Here is a 21,495-nt window from a genome sequence, read left to right on the forward strand (position 1 = left end):
AGCGTCTCTTATGATCCCCAGGAGCTCCGAGGCAGACCAATCAAGGTGCAGTCGGGGCGACCACGTGAACAGTCAAACCAATTAAGGCCCCGGGGCCGCAGCTTCGAATCAGGCTCATCTTGTGGAAGGGGGATTTTTTTTGTGTGCAAATTGGATCAGGGCCGCTTACAGGAGCTTAGCATGACGTACTGCAACTTTGAATGTAATCGTGAGGATCCTCTGCAATCCTACCGGAGAAACAGCACCGTCGGTTAAACGCGGTAAACTGGGAGTTCTGGGAACGATGGGCGAGGCGGTAGCTTTGGGAGACTAACACATCTTGAGCGCCACGGGGGTCTTCCTGGATCCTTTTTCAATGCTTTGTGCCGTGGGATGGATTACAGACTGAGTTGACCCACCAAAGGAGACTGTCGGGGCGAGGAAAACAGGACTGTATTTTTCAACTCCAACTTTTGGATCTCGATTCCTTACAGACAGGCAAGGACAGATCTCATTGAACGATGGCTTTGATGAAGGTTAAGTTCGACTTGAAAAAGCGAGTAAAGCTCGCCCAGAGTGTCTGGTTCTTGTTCTGGTTCGCCGTAATGGCCGGCGTGCTGGTCTTCAGCATGGGCCTCTTCTTCAAGATCGAGCTGCGGAAGCGCTCGGAACTGATGGACAACAACGAGAGCCACTTCCTGCCCAACCTGCTCATACTGATGGGCCTGGTCGCCTGCGCCATCAACGCCTTCGGAGGCAAGGTCTGCTACGACTCGCTGGACCCCACCAAGTATGTCAAGTGGAAGCCCCTACTGAAGAACTTCCTGATGGTCTGCGTGGTCTTCAACGCCCTGCTGGTGGTGACGGCCCTCTTGTGCTTCGTGATGAGGATCCCGCTGCAGTTCACGCTGGCCGAGGGCCTTAAGAACGGCATGAGGTACTACAAGGACACGGACACGCCCGGACGCTGCTACATGAAGCGAACCCTGGACCTGATGCAGATCGAGTTTCGTTGCTGCGGAAACAACAACTACAGGGACTGGTTCGAGATCCAGTGGGTGAGCAATCGTTACCTGGACTTCAGCGCAAAGGAAGTCAAAGAGTAAGTGACATCATATTGTTATGAATTTGACCTTGGTGGCTATGAGACCGAGTTCGGTACGAGTGGATTTGGGGTGAAGGTAGGTCAGGACTAAGGATTAGGATGACAGAAATGGTGACGGCAAGACGGATGTGGGTGGAGAGGTTACTAGGCAGGTTTCCTGGGTGGGTGATTAGAGGGGTCAGGCCAACACAAAGTGGAATTTAAAGCACAGGTCAATACCTTCACTCGCAGGCTGAAACATTAGGTCAGGGGTGTGGAACTTCTTCTCATCGAGGGCCGCTTGTAACAGTAAGAACATGAAAGTATAATTGCCTCATCATATTATTGCCTGGTTATTGGATTTTACAAACTGATGGATAACTTGCTTTGAAATCGTAAGTCACACTTTACAGTTCACACGTTCATTGTTGTTTTTTTTGTGTCTTATACATTTCCATGATCAGAAAGGAGCAGATGGAAGAAAAATAATCTCATATTCACAGTGGGGCAAAAAAGTATTTAGTCAGCCAGCGATTGTGCAAGTTCTCCCACTTCAAAGGATGACAGAGATCTGTAATTTCCATCGTAGGTACACTTCAACTGTGAGAGACAGAATGTGAAAAAAAAATCCAGGAATTCACATTCCAGGAATTTAAAAGAATTCATTTGTAAATTATGGTGGAAAATAACTATTTGGTAAACCAATCAAAGCTCTCACTGATGGAAGGAGGTTTTGGCTCAAAATATCACGATACATGGCCCCATTCATTCTTTCCTTAACATGGATCAATCGTCCTGTCCCCTTAGCAGAAAAACAGCCCCAAAGCATGATGTTTCCACCCCCATGCTTCACAGTAGGTGTGGTGTTCTTGGGATGCAACTCAGTATTCTTCTTCCTCCAAACACGACCAGTTGAGATCATACCAAAAAGTTCTATTTTGGTTTCATCAGACCACATGACATCCTCCCAATCCTCTGCTGTATCATCCATGTATCCATTTTGGTATAAACTCAACTCCTCGTGTTTGGAGGAAGAAAAATAATTGAGCAATGTAACATTCTCATTGTATTATACAGGAAACTGTATTTAACCTTGTTAAAAAAAACCAAAAACTTTTAGGTACCTTATTTTTCACATGCAACATATGAGCTTTCAATGTCAACTTTTCATCTAGGACAGGCAGGGAATTTTTTAACGGTCCAACGGCACATTTTAAAAATACGATTAAAAAATACAAAACATAAAAAGTGGTATAAAAGAGAAAACAGGTGAAATTTAAGAAGAAAATGTTGCAATGTTAACTCTACTAACACAAAGCTGCCATGCATGCTGTTTCTTTCTTTAAAAAAAATAATGAATCAAAATCAATGTCATTATGAATAATTGACCTATTCAAGGCACCAATTACATCACATTAAATATTCCACTTTGAGATGTTTTTTGTGTAAAACGAACAAACAAAAACATAAACAACAATAAAAGTTCAAATTGACGGATAGATCTGAAGTTGATCACAAGATTATTGTGTGAAAAGTAAACAAAATAATTATAATAAATTTTTTAGCTCTTTAATGAATAGGACAGTTTTAGTGGGATTTTTTTTTTTTAAGTGGCATTGCTCAAAAAATAATAATGAATCAAAATCAATGTTGTTATGACTTACTGACCTTTTTAAAGCTACACTTATTATATACGGTAATCTAAAATATTCCACTTAAAATTGTTATTGGGTGAAAATATTGCATATTTTGTGTTTTTTCTATTAAAAAAAATCGTTTTCTTTGACAAAAAGAGCATACAACTCAATTTTTTTTATGTCATATTGACAGATAGACTTAATGTTGATCTAGAGATTTAAGCCTATAATAATAATAATAATAATAATAATAATAATAATAATAATACTGAATAATGGCACATTTTTTATATTTTTTTGACCAAAACCCTTTGGAGGCCTAAATGTATATTTGTATACATATATTGTATTGTTTTTTAAAATAAAAAATATCAAAATGGCCCCAGCTTGCTTTGATTTTTCAGTGTGCGGCCCTCAGTGGGGCCTTGCGATGAATTGGCGACTTGTCCAGGGTGTACCCCGCCTTCCGCCCGTTTGTAGCTGAGATAGGCGCCAGGGCCCCCCGCAACCCCAAAAGGGAATAAGCGGTAGAAAATGGATGGATGGATGGCCCTCAGTGAAAAAAGTTTGGACGCCCCTGATCTAGGATGACCCCCTGTCAAGTAAACAAGTAGAAAAATCTAAGTATTTATTGTTATTTTTACAAACTATCACCCGGTATATAATAATTAGGGGTGCTAAAAAATGTTTTCTATCACATTCGATTCCCGATTTTTTTTTTTTTTTTTTTTAGCAATTTTCAAAAATTTTATTTATTGTATTTTTTGGGACAAATTCATTAAAAAAAAACTTTTCTAGGCCACCTCCACGCTTACTTGGTGTATATATGTGTCATGCGTCACTAACCAAAAGGACGTTTTGTAACCGTTAAGCTGTTTTGTTAAGGTGTTGTTATTATTATACCAAATAAAACATTGCAAAAATTGGTTTGAATCGAGAATCGTGTTAAATCGAGAATCGATTATGAGTTGAATCCTCACCCCAGAAATCGTAATCAAATGGCGAGGTGCCCAAAGATTAAAAAAACAATAAACAATGAATATTTGTACATACATTACAGGCCAAAAGTGTGGACACACATTCTCATTTTATTGTGTTTTCTTTGTTTTCATGACGACTTACAATGTAGATTGTCGCTGAAGGCATCAAAACTATGACACCTGTGAAGTGAAAACCATTTCAGGTGACTAACTCTTGAAGCTCATGGAGAAAATGCAAAGCAGTAATCAGAGCAAAGGGTGGCTATTTTGAAGAAACTAGAATATAAAACATGTTTTCAGTTCTTTCACCTTTTTTGTTAAGTACATAACTCTACATGTGTCCATTTATAGTTTTGATGCCTTCAGTGACAATCTACAATGTAAATAGTCATGAAAATTAAGAACATGAATTGAATGAGGAGGTTTGTCCAAACTTTTGGTCTGTACTTTATATCAATGTATTACATAAATTTTTTTTCCCGTCAACATGGAAACAATGACAACATTTAGTAAGAAAGATTGAGTATATATGTCATATTTATACATATTTTTTCTTTCCTTTTCTTATCACTGATTGTCACACACACACTAGGTGTGGCAAAATTATTCTCGGCATTTGACCCATTACCCTTGATCACCCCCTGGGAGGTGAGGGGAGCAGTGAGCAGCAGCAATGGCTGCGCCCGGGAATCATTTATTTATATATATATATATATATATATATATATATATATATATATATATATATATATATATATATATATATATATATCCATCGAGTTTATATATATATATATATATATATATATATATATATATATATATATATATATATATATATATAGGGAAAAGCGGTAGAAATGGATGGATATACATCCATCGATTTTATATATATATATATATATACATACACATACTGTATGTATACACACACACACACATATATATATATATATATATATATATATATATATATATATATATATATATATATATATATATATATATATATATATATATATACATCCATCGAGTTTATATATATATATAGGGACAAGCGGTAGAAATGGATGGATATATATCCATCAATTTTATATATATCCATCCATCCATCCATCATCTTCCGCTTATCTGAGGTCGGGTCGCGGGGGCAGCAGCCTAAGCAGGGAAGCCCAGACTTCCCTCTCTCCAGCCACTTCGTCTAGCTCTTCCCGGGGGATCCCGAGGCGTTCCCAGGCCAGCCGGGAGACATAGTCTTCCCAACGTGTCCTGGGTCTTCCCCGTGGCCTCCTACCAGCTGGACTGATTTTATATATATATATATATATATATATATATATATATATATATATATATATATACATACACATACTGTATGTATATATACACACACACACATATATATATATATATATATATATATATATATATATATATATAAAAAAAAAAAAATATATATATATATAGGGACAAGCGGTAGAAATGGATGGATATACATCCATCGATTTTATATATATATATATATACATATATATATACATACACATACTGTATGTATATATACACACACACACATATTTATATATATATATATATATATATATATATATATATATATATATATAGGTACAAGCGGTAGAAATGGATGGATAACATCCATCGATTTTATATATATATATATATATATATATATATACATACACATACTGTATGTATATATACACACACACACACACACACATATATATATAGGGACAAGCGGTAGAAATGGATGGATAACATCCATCGATTTTATATATATATATATATATATATATATATATACATACACATACTGTATGTATATATACACACACACATATTTTTATATATATATAGGGACAAGCAGTAGAAATGGATGGATATACATCCATCAATTTTATATATATATGTATATATATATATATATATACATATACACACATACTGTATGTATATAGACACACACACATACCTTTTTAAATTAATATTTATTATCTGTTTATATTATGTTATTTTATTTCTGATTATTATTATTCATTTCTGATTATTATTAATTTTTTCCTTATTTATTATCATATTGTTTTCCTGCTGTTTCTTTCTTATGGAGGGGGGGGGGGGCTGGCATCGTTGTGATATAAACAAAAAAAATATTTGGACATTTATGGCAGAAAGCAGATATATGATGTATGTAAATATGATGTAATGGATAGGAATGTCTGATGCCGGATGTCAATAAAAAACAAATGCGAAAAATTAATAAATAAAAGAAATTGCCATGTAAAATCACTAATGCTAATCACTAGCATGTACACAACATTTCCATATCTAAATGAGCATCGAGCGAGCTATTTTTTAATGCTGTTTTTCAGGCATATTTGCTGGTTTCGTATGTAAAAATGTGTAATTTTGGCTACCATACATTCAGAGTCATCTTATTCATATGTTTTTTTATTGTTTGTTTTGGATATTTTGAAGTTATTGACTTTCTAATTAAAACGGTGAAAAAAAAATAAAAAAAAGAATATAAAGATGAAGTATCCACATTATTCCCAGGCTTTCGCAGGCCACATTAAACGAGGTGTCGGGCCGGATGTGGCCCCCGGGCCTTGACTTGGACATGTGTAATAGGTACACATGCACAATACTAATAGGATTACATGAAACAAAAATGACTGAAACTTGTGTAAGAGGTATTCATGCACATGGAGAGTTGTTTTTTGTTGAGTTTAGTTTGTGGCCGGTCTGTTTTGGTCTCTCCATCATGACTGGAAAATCAAGGGGATTAGTGCGTCAAGCATCAGTGTCCTGTCCAATCAGACCTGCCGGCCTCTGGAGGAAGGGTAAAGCTAAAGCTAATTTGCAGAGCTTTTACAGCTTTGCCGTGCAGGAGAAAGTTCTGGGCTGATGCTTCAGTCCAAAGTACCAACAGGGTGCCGTGTTGTTAAAAAGAAATGTTTATGAAGCCAAAACGTGTTTGTGGTTAAGCATATTTGACCGCCTCTCAACCCTGCAGCTTCCGTGTTTCCTTTGTAAACAAAGAGCTTTCCAGAGTTTGATTGTGGATTAAGAATTTTCTCTGACCCACGACTGTCAATCACACTCCCTGCACGCTTTCAATTAGTTGCATGATGTACGTATTAACTACTAACAATAGTGTAACTTACAGGTGTCAAACTCAAGCCTTGCAGGTCAGATCCGGCCCATTTTATAATTTCACATAGTCTGGAAATAGCATGCATCAATAAAATACAAACCCCGTTTCTATATGAGTTGGGAAATTGTGTTAGATGTAAATATAAACAGAATAAAATGATTTGTAAATCCTTTTCAACCCATATTCAGTTGAATATGCTACAAAGACAACATATTTGATGTTCAAACTGGTAAACATTTTTTTTTTCTGCAAATAGTCATTAACTTTAGAATTTGATGCCAGCAACATGTGACAAATAAGTTGGGAGAGGTGGGAATACATACTGATACAGTTGAGGAATGCTCATCAAACACTTATTTGGAACGTCCCACAGGTGTGCAGGCTAATTGGGAACAGGTGGGTGCCATGATTGGCTATAAAAGCAGCTTCCCAAAAATGCTCAGTCTTTCACAAGAAAGGATGGGGCGAGGTACACCCCTTTGTCCACAACTGCGTGAGCAAATAGTCAAACACTTTAAGAACAACGTTTCTCAAAGTGCAAATGCAAGAAATTTAAGGATTTCAATATCTACGCTCCATAATATCATCAAAAGGTTCAGAGAATCTGGAGAAATCACTCCACGTAAGCGGCATGGCCGGAAACCAACATTGAATGACCGTGACCTTCGATCCGTCAGACAGCACTGTATCAAAAACGGACATCAATCTCTAAAGGATATCACCACATGGGCTCAGAACACTTCAGAAAACCACTGTCACTAAATACAGTTTGTCGCTACATCTGTAAGTGTAAGTTAAAGCTCTACTATGCAAAGCAAAAGCCATTTATCAACATCCTCCAGAAACCCCGCCGGCTTCTCTGGGCCCGAGATCATCTAAGATGGACTGATGCAAAGTGGAAAAGTGTTCTGTGGTCTGGCGAGTCCACATTTCATATTGTTTTTGGAAATATTCGACATTGTGTCATCTGGACCGAAGGGGAAGCGAACCATTCAGACTGTTATCGACGCAAAGTGTAAAAGCCAGCATGTGTGATGGTATGGGGGTGCATTAGTGCCCAAGGCATGGGTAACTTACACATCTGTGAAGGCACCATTAATGCTGAAAGGTACATACAGGTTTTGGAACAACATATGCTGCCATCTAAGCGCCGTCTTTTTCATGGACGCCCCTGCTTATTTCAGCAAGACAATGCCAAGCCACATTCAGCTTGTGTTACAATAGCGTGGCTTCGTAAAAAAAGAATGCAGGTACTTTCCTGGCCCGCCTGCAGTCCAGACCTGTCTCCCATGGAAAGTGTGTGGCGCATTATGAAGCGTAAAATATGACAGCGGAGACCCCAGACTGTTGAACGACTGAAGCTCTACATAAAACAAGAATGGGAAAGAATTCAACTTTCAAAGCTTCAACAATTAGTTTCCTCAGTTCCCAAATGTTTATTGAGTGTTGTTAAAAGAAAAGGTGATGTAACACAGTGGTGAACATGCCCTTTCCCAACTACTTTGGCACATGTTGCAGCCATGAAATTCTAAGTTAATTATTATTTGCAAAAAAAAAACAAAGTTTATGAGTTAGAACATCTAATATCTTGTCTTTTTGTAGTGCAGTCAACTGAATATGGGTTGAAAAGGATTTGCAAGTCATTGTAATCCGTTTATATTTATATCTAACACAATTTCCCAACTCATATAGAAACGGGGTTTGTACTTTATATTTTCTTATTAAATGTATTTGTTCTTTCCAACTTAGCAGAAAAATATACATGCATGCGTGGAGTTGCATATATTTTACATGTGTGATGTGTGAATCTTTGGGCACCCAGCAATTCGATCTGATTCCAATTCCTGGGGTGACAATTCGATTTAGAATCGATACTCAAATCAAACCGATTCTTGCAATGTATTATTTGGTATAAACATTTTAATGACATTTTTTCAAAACAGGTTACAGGTTAGAAAATCTACTTCTAGTTGCCTGAAGAAGGCCTAAAAAAGTATTCTTAAGAAAAAAAATAAAAAATAAAAAAAACTACATGTTTGTAGTTTGTAGCATTTATGCTAGTCTTTTGTTTTTCATTAGCCAAGTTTGTCTTCCGCCCTCGTGCACGCCCTTTGTTTGCCTTTTGTTGTAGTCTTTTTGTTTAGTAATAAATCAACATGTACTTACATTCACGTCTGGCTCGTGCCAATCATCCTTTGCGTAGAAGAAACATCCCAAGTCCAAGTCCATGTGTGACACTTAATACTTCCTTATGATATCCAAAAAGTTATCCATCAAATCTAACACTGTAAAACTGACAATGGTTTTTACAGTAAAATTCTGGCGACTGAGCTGCCAGTTTTTCACCGTAAAAAAAACGGTGGTAAAGTTGTACTATTTATAGTAATACACCGTAAAAACAACACCCATGGATTTTACAGAATCGATTCAAACTGATCCTCGCAATGCATCATTTGGTATAATGAATATTATCAAACTCTTACAAAACTGGTTACAGGTAAGAACAGCTTCTTCTGGTTGCATATGAAACATATATTTGAAAAATGCATTCTTAAAATAAAAATATGCAGTACAGGCCAAAAGTTTAGACACATGTCATTCAATTAGTTTTCTTTATTTTCATGACTATTTACATTGTAAATTGTCACTAAAGGCATCCAAACTATGAATGAACACATGTAGAGTTATGTACGTAACAAAAAAAAGTGAAATAACTGAAAAGACGTTTTATATTGTTTTTTGTTGTTGTTGTTTTTTCAAAATAGCCACTCTTTGTTCTGATTACTTTTTCGCACTTTTGGCATTCTCTCCATGAGCTTCAAGAGGTAGTCACCTGAAATGGGTTTCTCTTCCCAGTTGTGCTTAAAGCTCATGGAGAGAATGCCAGGAGTCTTCAAAGCAGTAATCAGAGCAAAGGGTGGCTATTTTGAAGAAACCTGAATATAAAACATGTTTTCAGTTATTTCACCTTTTTTGTTAAGTACATAACTCCACATGTATTCATTCATAGTTTTGATGTGACCATCTACAATGTAAATAGTCATGAAAATAAAGACGACACATTGAATGAGAAGGTGTGTCCAAACTTTATTGCCTCTACTGTATATTGTATAATTTTTTTAAATATATTTTTTTTAAATTATGAATCGATTTAGAATCCTGATGTATAAGAATTAAAGTGAATCCATTTGTTTGTGCATCCCTACTGTTTTTACATCTACAGTAAAAAAGTGTACAGTGGGGACGGCGTGGCGAGGTTGGGAGAGTGGCCGTGCCAGCAACCTGAGGGTTCCTGGTTCGATTCCCGGCTTCTACCAACCTAGTCACGTCCGTTGTGTCCTTGAGCAAGACACTTCACCCTTGCTCCTGATGGGCCCTGGTTAGCGCTTTGCATGGCAGATTCCGCCATCAGTGTGTGAATGAGTGAATAGGGAAATAGTGTCAAAGTGCTTTGAGTACCTTGGAGGTAGAAAAGCACTACACAAGTATAACCCATTTACATTTTAGAGTATATTTCTGCTGACTGAGCTAACAGTTTTTTGTTGTAAAACCAAATTTCTTTTTAAAGTGTATGTAAAAAAAAAAGAAAATTGTATAGGCAATTGTGTAACAATATCATGAGGAAAGTTCTTATACATTTATATTCATTTCTATTCACTGTTACAAATGACCATCTGAGGGCTGCCTAAAGGCTTAGTGTCCACATGTGTGGACAGCACCTTTTTAGCTCTTATTTCCAAAACTGTGTACACTACTGAATAGGGGTCTTATGGCCACGTATGTGGACACTTATACTGCCATCTGGTGATGTCAGAAGAATAAAACATACAATGGAATTTGGAAGAGAAAAAAAAGTGTAAAAATAAGAATTAGCATTCACTATTACAAATGACCATCTGAGGGCTGCCTTAAGGCTTAGTGTCCACATGTGTGGACAGCACCTTTTAGCTCTTATTTCCAAAATTGTGTACACTACTGAACAAAGGTCTTATGGCCACGTATGTGGACATTTATACTGCCATCTGGTGATGTCATAACAGTATGACAAACAATGGAATTTGGAAGAAAAAAAAGTGTAAAAATAAGAATTAGCATTCACTGTTACAAATGACCATCTGAGGGCTGCCTAAAGGCTTAGTGGCCACATGCGTGGACAGCACCTTTTAGCTCTTATTTCCAAAATTCTGTACACTACTGAATAGGGGTCTTATGGCCACTTATGTGGACACTTATACTGCCATCTGGTGATGTCAGAAGAGTAAAACATACAATGGAATTTGGAAGAAAAAAAAGTGTAAAAATAAGAATTAGCATTCACTGTTACAAATGACCATCTGAGGGCTGTCTAAAGGCTTAGTGGCCACATGTGTGGACAGCACCTTTTAGCTCTTATTTCCAAAATTGTGTACACTACTGAACAAGGGTCTTATGGCCACGTATGTGGACACTTATACTGCCATCTGGTGATGTCATAACAGGATGACAAACAATGGAATTTGGAAGAAAAAAAAAGTGTCAAAATAAGAATTAGCATTCACTGTTACAAATGACCATCTGAGGACTGCCTTAAGGCTTAGTGTCCACATGGGTGGACAGCACCTTTTAGCTCTTATTTCCAGAATTGTGTACACTACTGAACAAGGGTCTTATGGTCACGTATGTGGACACTTATACTGCCATCTGGTGATGTCATAAGAGTATGACAAACAAAGGAATTTGGACGAAAAAAAAGTGTAAAAATAAGAATTAGCATTCACTGTTACAAATGACCAACTGAGAGCTGCCTAAAGGCTTAGTGTCCACATGTGTGGACAGCACCTTTGAGCTCTTATTTCCTAAATTGTGTACACTACTGAACAAGGGTCTTATGGCCACGTATGTGGACACTTATACTGCCATCTGGTGATGTCATAACAGTATGACAAACAATGGAATTTGGAAGAAAAAAAAGTGTAAAAATAAGAATTAGCATTCACTGTTACAAATGACCATCTGAGGGCTGCCTAAAGGCTTAGTGGCCACGTGTGGACAGCACCTTTTAGCTCTTATTTCCAAAATTGTGTACACTACTGAACAAGTATGTGGACACTTATACTGCCATCTGGTGATGTCATAAGAGTATGATAAACAATGGAATTTGGAATAAAAAAAAAGTGTAAAAATAAGAATTAGCATGTCACTAAACATTATGTACACTTGTGTGTACTTATGGACTAAGTACATCATATCAAAAGATGATTCTTAGTTTTTATTCTAATTAGGGTCCAATAAGCCCAAATGGCAAACAGAAATAAAAAAAGAATGTAAAGAAACAGCTTGTGCCTCAAGAGGATAATGTATGATGTCAGCAAAAATGGGTTTGGTGTAATATCTTTGATTCAATACCCTCCTAATCTTAACCTTTTCGGGGTCTTCTTTGTTTTGTTTTTTTGTTAGCCGCATCGGGAGTAACGTGGACGGCCAGTACCTGATGGACGGCGTGCCCTTCAGCTGCTGCAACCCGAGCTCGCCCAGACCCTGCATCCAGCTGCAGATGACCAACAACACGGCCCACTACAGCTACGACCACTACACCGAGGATCTCAATGTGTGGAAAAGCGGCTGCCGAGACGCCCTGCTGTCCTACTACGGCGGCATGATGACCACCATCGGAGTCCTGGTGCTGCTGGTCACCATGCTGGAGGTCTGGGACATACACAAGTATCACTCTTCTACCTTATATTGTGGCCTTTTAACTGCAGGAGAGGGCTGTCCAAAGTGTGGCCACAGCACATTTTAAAAACACTATTTAAAAAAAACATTAAAAAGTGGAATAAAAGAGGAAAAAGGTTTTTCTTTAAATCTGTCATTTCTCAAAAAATATTTACCTATTCAAGGCTCAAATACACAGGTGTCAAACTCAAGGCCAGATGTGGACCGCCGCTTCATTTTATTTGGCCCCTCATAGGCCTGGAAATATGTATCGTGGGGCGGTATAGCTCGGTTGGTAGAGTGGCCGTGCCAGCAACTTGAGGGTTGCAGGTTCGATTCCCCCTTCCGTCAACCTAGTCACTGCCGTTGTGTCCTTGGGCAAGACACTTTACCCACCTGCTCCCAGTGCCACCCACGCTGGTTTAAATGTAACTTAGATATTGGGTTTCACTATGTAAAGCGCTTTGAGTCACTAGAGAAAAGCGCTATATAAATATAATTCACAAAAATTCACATCAATAAAATACTGCACTAAATGTATTATTTCTATTTTGGGATAAAAAAAATTACTCCATGTAATGGGAAATTATGTTAACTTAAATATTGTCTAATTAAGAAGTGAATTATATTTATATAGCGCTTTTCTCCAGTGACTCAAAGCGCTTTACATTGTGAAACCCAGTATTTAAGTTACATTTAAACCAGTGTGGGTGGCACTGGGAGCAGGAGGGTAAAGTGTCTTGCCCAAGGACACAACGGCAGTGACTAGGATGGCAGAAGCGGGTATTGAACCTGGAACCCTCAAGTTGCTGGCACGGCCACTCTACCAAGCAAAAATATATTATCAAACATTCAAACCATTTTGTAAATAGTAATGAGTACTAATAATAATGATTTCAAATCAAGTTATACATAAAATAGCAATAGATTTCATGGTAAAATTGTGAAATTTACTGGGGTTTTCACAGCAGTTTTCGCTATATGAAAGAACATTTTTTTTATTTTTTTTTACTGTAATAAACTGTGGTGCTGTTTCGGCATTTATGGTATAACACCGAAAAATCTAAAGTTGTTGATTTGCGATATAAAAAACAATAACAAAAGTGGCAGCTAAAGTGCTGGAATGTTACTGTAAAATTGCAGTTCTTTTATTCACAGTAAAAAAACAAATGTACATTTTACAGTAAAATTCTGGCAACTGAGCTGTCTTTTTTTTTTTTTTTTTACCATAAAAACACCAGTACTGTTTTTTCCGTTTACAATAATATGCATTAACATTTTGAGGTGAAATTATTGCAACTTACCATATATATATATTTTTTTACATCTTAAGTTTTTAAAAAATCTACTGGCCCTGCAATGAGTTAGCGACTTGTCCAGGGCGTACCCCGCCTTCCGCCCGATTGTAGCTGAGATAGGCACCAGCAGCGCCCCCCGTCACCCCAAGGGGAATAAGCGGTAGAAAATGGATGGATGGAAAAAAATCTACTGATAAAATGCATAACATTTTTTAGTAATAATAGTGTTCACTGTTAGAAACGGCCCCTCTTCCCCTAATACTTCACATCAAATATTCCACTTTGGAATATTTTTGGGGGGGGGAACACTGCATATTTTGTATGTTTGCCATTTAAAAAAATGATTTTTTCTTTAACAGCAAAAAATAATGAAAACTTATTACCGACTAATAAATCTTAAATTAATCTCAAGACTTAAGTGTTGAAAGTAAAAAAAAAAAAAAAAAAAAAAAAGATGACATATTTGTAACATTTATGAGTGGGGCCCTTTCGGATCCCTACTCAGTGACCTGGTGGTTAGAGTGTCCGCCCTGAGATCGGTAGGTTGGGAGTTCAAACCCCTACCGAGTCATACCAAAGACTATAAAAAAATGGGATCCATTACCTCCCTGCTTGGCACTCAGCATCAAGGGTTGGAATTGGGGGTTAAATCACCATAAATGATTCCTGGGCGTGGCCACCGCTGGAGCTCACTGCTCCACTCACCTCCCTGGGGGTGAACAAGGGGATGAGTCAAATGCAGAGGACACATTTCACCACACCTACTGGTACTTTAACTTAACTTAAGAATTTTAGTTGGAACTTTTTTCCAAACTGTCATTGGGGCGGTTTAGCTCGGTTGGTACAATGGCTGTGCCAGCAACTTGAGGGTTGCCGGTTCGATTCCCGCTTCCGCCATCCTAGTCACTGCCGTTGTGTCCTTGGGCAAGACACTTTACCCACCTGCTTCCAGTGCCACCCACACTGGTTTGAATGTAACTTAGATATTGGGTTTCACTATGTAAAGCGCTTTGAGTCACTAGAAAAAAAGCGCTATATAAATATAATTCACTTCACTTCATATTGCTCAAATAATAATAATGAATCCAATGAATTATGAATAATTGACTTATTTAAGGCTCCAATTACTTCACATCAATACTTTGAAATATTTTTGGGGGGAAAATATTGCATATTTTTTGTGTTGTCCATAAAAAAAAAACACATGAAAAAAAAGTGCATAAAACAAGGTCCCTATTGAATTTCGCCATCTAATAAAAAACCAAACCTCAAAAATAAAAAATGCGCTCTAACACCCCCTAAGAAAAAAACAAACAGACTGCTTGTAACTTCCGTTAGCAATGTCGTAGAGACATGAAACAAAAACCTCTATGTAGGTCTGACTTAGACCTAGATTTCATAATTTTACCTTCTAGGGCAAAGATCAACAAAAATTTTGCAAAAACCCCTTCAAACCAAAATTTGCCTAAAAAATGGAAGTTTTGCCTCTTTGCGCTGTAATTTGACCCCATTAAAATGCTTCAAAACTCACCAAACTGGACACACACATCAGAACTGGTAAAAATTGCGATCTGATAGAAAAAAAAAACAGCAACAACCCAAAACTCAAAATTGCGCTTTAGCACAATTTTGGAATAAAACACAGAAAAAACGTCTCCTAGGAAGAAAACACAGACAAAATTGCTTGTAACTTCCGATAGGAATTTCGGAGAGACGTGAAACAAAAACCTCTATGTAGGTCTCACTTACACCTACAAATTAATAATCGACATCCTTCAGCAAAAATCAACAGGAAGTTAAAAATTACCCCTTCAAAACAAAAGTTTTGTAAAACCCCGTCACCTTTTTTCAAACATTATCTCCTCTGAGCGCGTTTGTCGTGTCGGCTTCAAACTCGCACAGGAGAGAGATTCAACCCTTTTGATTAAAAGTTACTGAAAGAGTTTTGATTACTGCTCTGGTTTTGATTTTACGCGCCTTCAAAGAACCCCTGCGCAAAGTTTCCTAAAATATGTCATTTTTGCCTCTTTGAGCTGAAATTTGACCCCCTTAAAATGCTTCAAAGTGCAAGTTAAAGCTCTACTATGCAAAGCGAAAGCCATTCATCAACAACATCCAGAAAAGCCGAGCTGTAATTTGACCCCCTTAACGTGCTTCAAAACTCACCAAATTTTACACACACATCAGGACTAGTGAAAATCGCCATCTAATAAAAAACCAAACCCCAAAAATCAAAAATGCGCTCTAACACCCCCTAAGAAAAAAACAAACAGACTGCTTGTAACTTCCGTTAGCAATGTCGTAGAGACATGAAACAAAAACCTCTATGTAGGTCTGACTTAGACCTAGATTTCATAATTTTCCCTTCTAGGGCAAAAATCAACAAAATTTTCGCAAAAACCCCTTCAAACCAAAATTTGCCTAAAAAATGGAAGTTTTGTCTCTTTGCGCTGTAATTTGACCCCATTAAAATGCTTCAAAACTCACCGAATTCGACACACACATCAGAACTGGTAAAAATTGCGATCTGATGAAAAAACAACAACAACTCAAAATTGCGCTCTAGCGCAATTTTGGAATAAAACACAGAAAAAACTGCTCCTAGGAAGAAAACACAGACAAAACTGCTTTTAACTTCCGATAGGAATTTCGGAGAGACATGAAACAAAAACCTCTATGTAGGTCTCACTTACACCTACAATTTAATAATTGACATCCTTCAGCAAAAATCAGTAGGAAGTTAACAATTACCCCTTCAAAACAAAAGTTTTGTAAAACCCCGTCACCTTTTTTCAAACATTATCTCCTCTGAGCGCGTTTGTCGTGTCGGCTTCAAACTCGCACAGGAGAGCGATTCAACCCTTCTGATTAAAAGTTACTGAAAGAGTTTTGATTACTGTTCCGGTTTTGATTTTACGCGCCTTCAAAGAACCCCCGCAAAGTTTCCTAAAATATGTCATTTTTGCCTCTTTCAGCTGTAATTTGACCCCCTTAAAATGCTTCAAAGTGCAAGTTAAAGCTCTACTATGCAAAGCGAACGCCATTCATCAAAAACATCCAGAAATGCCGAGCTGTAATTAGCCCCCTAAACATGCTTCAAAACTCACCAAATTTTACACACACATCAGGACTGGTGAAAATCGCCATCTAATAAAAAACCAAACCCCAAAAATCCAAATTGCGCTATAGCGCCCCCTAGGAAAAAACAGACAAAACTACTTGTAAATATTCGTTAGGAATGTCGTAGAGACATGAAACAAAAACTTCTATGTAGGTCTGACTTACACCTACATTTCATACACTCACTTCCTTTAGCAAAAATCAACAGGAAGTTGGCAAAAACCCCTTCAAAACATCATTTTCCGAAAAAATTTAATTTTTGCCAGTTTGTCGATGTTAAGATATTACGCCAAGTTAGTAAGTCTATCTGTTTGCTAATAGAAGCTACTATCCATCCATCTTCTAATGCTTATCCGGGTCTGGGTCGCGGGGGCAGCAGCCAAAGCGGGCCCGACCAACGCTGCTTGCAGATTTAATTTATTTTATTTTTTATTCATAAAAGAGACGTTTTGTGGTAACATGTTTAAGGTGTTCAATGAAAATACTAGCATGTTTAACAAATATAGATTCCTTTCATTCATGAAGAGAAGAATAGAAGTTGGTGTTCTGATGACTGATGATTGATTGGAATCAGACAGTAGGGCTGATAACTTCCTGTCCTGCAGACAGTTTTAGGAAAGGTCCAGCAGACAAAACTCTCCTCTAGAAACCTGGATTCATTCTGATCCACTTGGAGCGATCCAAGATTTAAAAATAGTTACACGAGCCACTTTATGCTGGCACGAAGGGTGGACTAAGGGATGTCACATGAGTGGGAGACGTCACATATTTGTTGCCTTGACACAATTAGGGACATATGCACGCACAATATAATCCAACTTGCATTCTATTATTTGTTCCGGGAAATTGTATTGAGCGTGTCTCGTGGCTGCACTGCTTCTATTACATGTATGCACATAATAGAGATCAACCAACAGGGAGACAAAACCAACAAAAGTACAAAAGAAGGCCTTTAATTTATACAGCATGTCTCAAAAAACCTTTAATGGGATTTTTTTTGTCCAATCAGAATCAGGAGTCCAGGTCCATGTCATGTAATTATATTACAAATGGGGCTGTTTTTTTTTTTTAACCCAGACATGGCCATTTACACATTTTTGAGGGCCCCTGGCACATTCTAAAATGCTATTATTAAAGGCCTACTGAAATTGTATTTTCTTATTTAAACGGGGATAGCAGGTCCATTCTATGTGTCATACTTGATCATTTCGCGATATTGCCATATTTTTGCTGAAAGGATTTAGTGGAGAACATCGACGATAAAGTTTGCAACTTTTGGTCACTAATAAAAAAAGCCTTGCCTTTACCGGAAGTAGCAGACGATGTGCGCGTGACGTCACGGGTTGTGGAGCTACTCACATCCTCACATTGTTTACAATTGTGGCCACCAGCAGCTAGAGCGATTCGGACCGAGAAAGCGACGATTTCCCCATTAATTTGAGAGAGGATGAAAGATTCGTGGATGAGGAAAGTGAGAGTGAAGGACTAGAAAAAAATAAAGAAAAATAGACGAGGGCAGATGTTATTAGACACATTTACCAGGATAATTCTGGAAAATCCCTTATCTGCTTATTGTGTTTCTAGTGTTTTAGTGAGATTATATGGTATGCCCCGCACCATTCTTCAGCACCAGTCGACGGGTGGTGGCGATGCCCATCTCTGCCCTTCGCAAGGGGCCCTCTTCGAAACACGATCTTTCAAAATGATCGCTGCATAATACACTGTACTTTGTGTGTGTGGTCCAATCCAACCGTGTTCGCTTGACATCTCTTTTTCCATAGTAAAGCTTGACTGTCATCTTTTGGGAATGTAAACAATGAAAGACCAGCTGTGTTTGTGTTGCTAAAGGCGGCTGCAATACACCGCTTCCCAGCTACAGCTTTCTTCTTTGACGTCTCCATTATTCATTGAACAAATTGCAAAAGATTCAGCAACACAGATGTCCAGAATACTGTGGAATTATGCGATGAAAAGAAACGACTTATAGCTGGGACTGGAGCTGGAACAAAATGTCCTCTACAATGCGTGACGTCACGCACACGCGTCATCATACCGCGACGTTTTAGCATGATACTTCCGCGCAAAATTTAAAATTGCAATTTAGTAAGCTAAACCGGCCGTATTGGCATCTGTTGCAATGTTAATATTTCATCATTGATATATAAACTATCAGACTGCGTGGTCGGTAGTAGTGGCTTTCAGTAGGCCTTTAAACAACACATTAAAAAGTGGGCATACAGGTGAAACGTAATGAGAAAAAGTAGCAATGTTCTAATAACACAAAAATGCCATGCATGCAGATTTTTTCCCTTTAATCTTATTGCTCAAAAAATTGTAATGAATCAAAATCAACGTTGTCATGAATCATTGACATATTCAAGGCTCCAATTGCTTCTCATCAAATATTCCGCTTTGAAATATTTTTGGGGATCATAAAATGCTATTATGAAACAAAACATTAAAAAGTGGGGGGACAGGTAAAATGTAATGATAAGTTGCAATGTTATAACAACACAAAGCTGCCATGCAGGCTGTTTTTTTACTTTAAAATTTGTATTGCTCCAAAAATTGCAATGAATCAAAATCAATGCTGTTATGAATTATTGACATATTCAAGGCTCCAATTACATATCATCAAAGATTGCACTTTTAAATATTATTGGGGATAATATTGCATATTTTGTGTGTTTGCCGTAAGAAACAGGGCATTAAACAAACAAAAAAACATAGGAAAAATAATTAAAACTTGTAATCGACAGATAGATCTGAAGTGATCTAGTGACCTAATGTTGAAAGTAAAAAAATAATAAAATGATGTATGACATATTTTAACACATTCATGAATTGTGAAATGCAGAATTTAATTATTATTTTTAATTATAAAGAATCTAAATACATTTTGTTATGAATTATTGACCATTTAAAGCTCCTCACATCACTTTTACCATTGTGGCATATCTAGTTTTTGCCATAAAAACAGGGTTTCTCTAACATAAATGGTATAAAAAAAATTGAACAATTTCCAATGTGGATCAAAAAAGTTTGTCTAGGTCTAAGTTTACAGTGAATTGATTAACGTGGACCCCGACTTAAAAATGTTGAAAAACTTATTCGGGTGTTTCCATTTAGTGGTCAATTGTACGGAATATGTACTGAACTGTGCAATCTACTAATAAAAGTTTCAATCAATCAATCAGTCTATAATATAAAAAAATAAAGTAAAACGTTATATCAACAGATAGATCCGAAGTTTATCTACAGTTTTAAGCGTTGTTTGTATTGCTTCTGAAAATGAAAAATATCAAGGTGGCCCCTGCATGCTTTGATAGTTCAGTGTGCGGCTCTCAGTGGCAAAAGTTTGGACACCTCTGCTTTAACCAATCAGATTCTATGTTGGCTTGATAGGACCAGCTAGCTTAGCGGGCCACTCTGGTTGATGATGGGGTGGCATAGCTCGGTTGGTAGAGCGGCCGAGCCAGCGACTTGAGGGATGCAGGTTCGATTCCCGCTTCCGCCATCCTAGTCACTGCCGTTGTGTCCTTGGGCAAGACACTTTACCCACCTGCTCCCAGTGCCACCCACACTGGTTTAAATGTAACTTAGGTATTGGGTTTCACTATGTAAAGCGCTTTGAGTCATTAGAGAAAAGCGCTATATAAATATAATTCACTTCACTTCCAAGCAAAACTGTGAATGTACTGAAAACTACAAATAGTCTATAGCAGGGGTCACCAACCTTTTTAAAACCAAGAGCTACTTCTTGGGTACTGATTAATGCGAAGGGCTACCAGTTTGATACACACTTAAATGAATTGCCAGAAATAGCCAATATATATATATATATATATATATATATATACATATACATTGCTAGAATTCACTTAATGTCAAGTATTTCTTATATGAAATACTTGACTCTTAACCACGCCCCTGACCACACCCCCCGCTCCACCCCGACCGGAATCGGATCTGATCATTAGGTGCCCAAAGATTCACACCCCTAATTTTAACAAATTTAATCATTTACTGAATCACTTTTTAAAAAGGACATTTTTGAGTCATCCCCATGCAACCAGAAATAGTTTCGCTAACCTGTAACCTGTTTTGAAAAAGTTTAATGGGAATTGTTATACTAAATAATACTTTGGAAAATTGGTTTGAAATCGATCATCGTTTTGAATCAAGAAATGATTCTGAATCAAATAGCCACCTGAGGAATTGGATCGGACCAATAGGTGCCCAAAGATTCACACCCCGAATTTATACAAATGTAATTAATTATTTACTGAAAATTGATTTTTTTTAGATAAACTTGCAGAATATAACAGCGGTGGCTAATAAACATTAACCATTAACCGGGGCGGTATAGCTCGGTTGGTAGAGCGGCTGTGCCAGCAACTTGAGGGTCCAGGTTCGATCCTTGCTTCCGCCATCCGAGTCACTGCCGTTGTGTCCTTGGGCACGACTCTTTACCCACCTGCTCCCAGTTTAAATGTAACTTAGATATTGGGTTTCACTCTGTAAAAGCGCT

At 37.5% G+C, this 21,495-nt stretch overlaps 1 protein-coding gene across 1 annotated transcript in view; it reads left to right on the forward strand.

Annotated features, from left to right (window-relative positions):
* Positions 1 to 147: 147 nt before the first annotated feature.
* prph2a (peripherin 2a (retinal degeneration, slow)) overlaps positions 148 to 21,495 on the forward strand; it is a 22,780-nt gene continuing 1,432 nt past the window's right edge. The window contains exons 1-2 of the mRNA XM_061907708.1: positions 148 to 1,081; positions 12,292 to 12,538. Of these exons, the coding sequence (XP_061763692.1) occupies positions 501 to 1,081; positions 12,292 to 12,538 (828 nt within the window). The 5' untranslated portion in view covers positions 148 to 500. The remainder of the gene's footprint in view (positions 1,082 to 12,291; positions 12,539 to 21,495) is intronic.

The sequence above is a fragment of the Nerophis ophidion genome, linkage group LG08 (assembly GCF_033978795.1).
Source record: "Nerophis ophidion isolate RoL-2023_Sa linkage group LG08, RoL_Noph_v1.0, whole genome shotgun sequence".
Taxonomy (NCBI): Eukaryota; Metazoa; Chordata; class Actinopteri; order Syngnathiformes; family Syngnathidae; genus Nerophis; species Nerophis ophidion.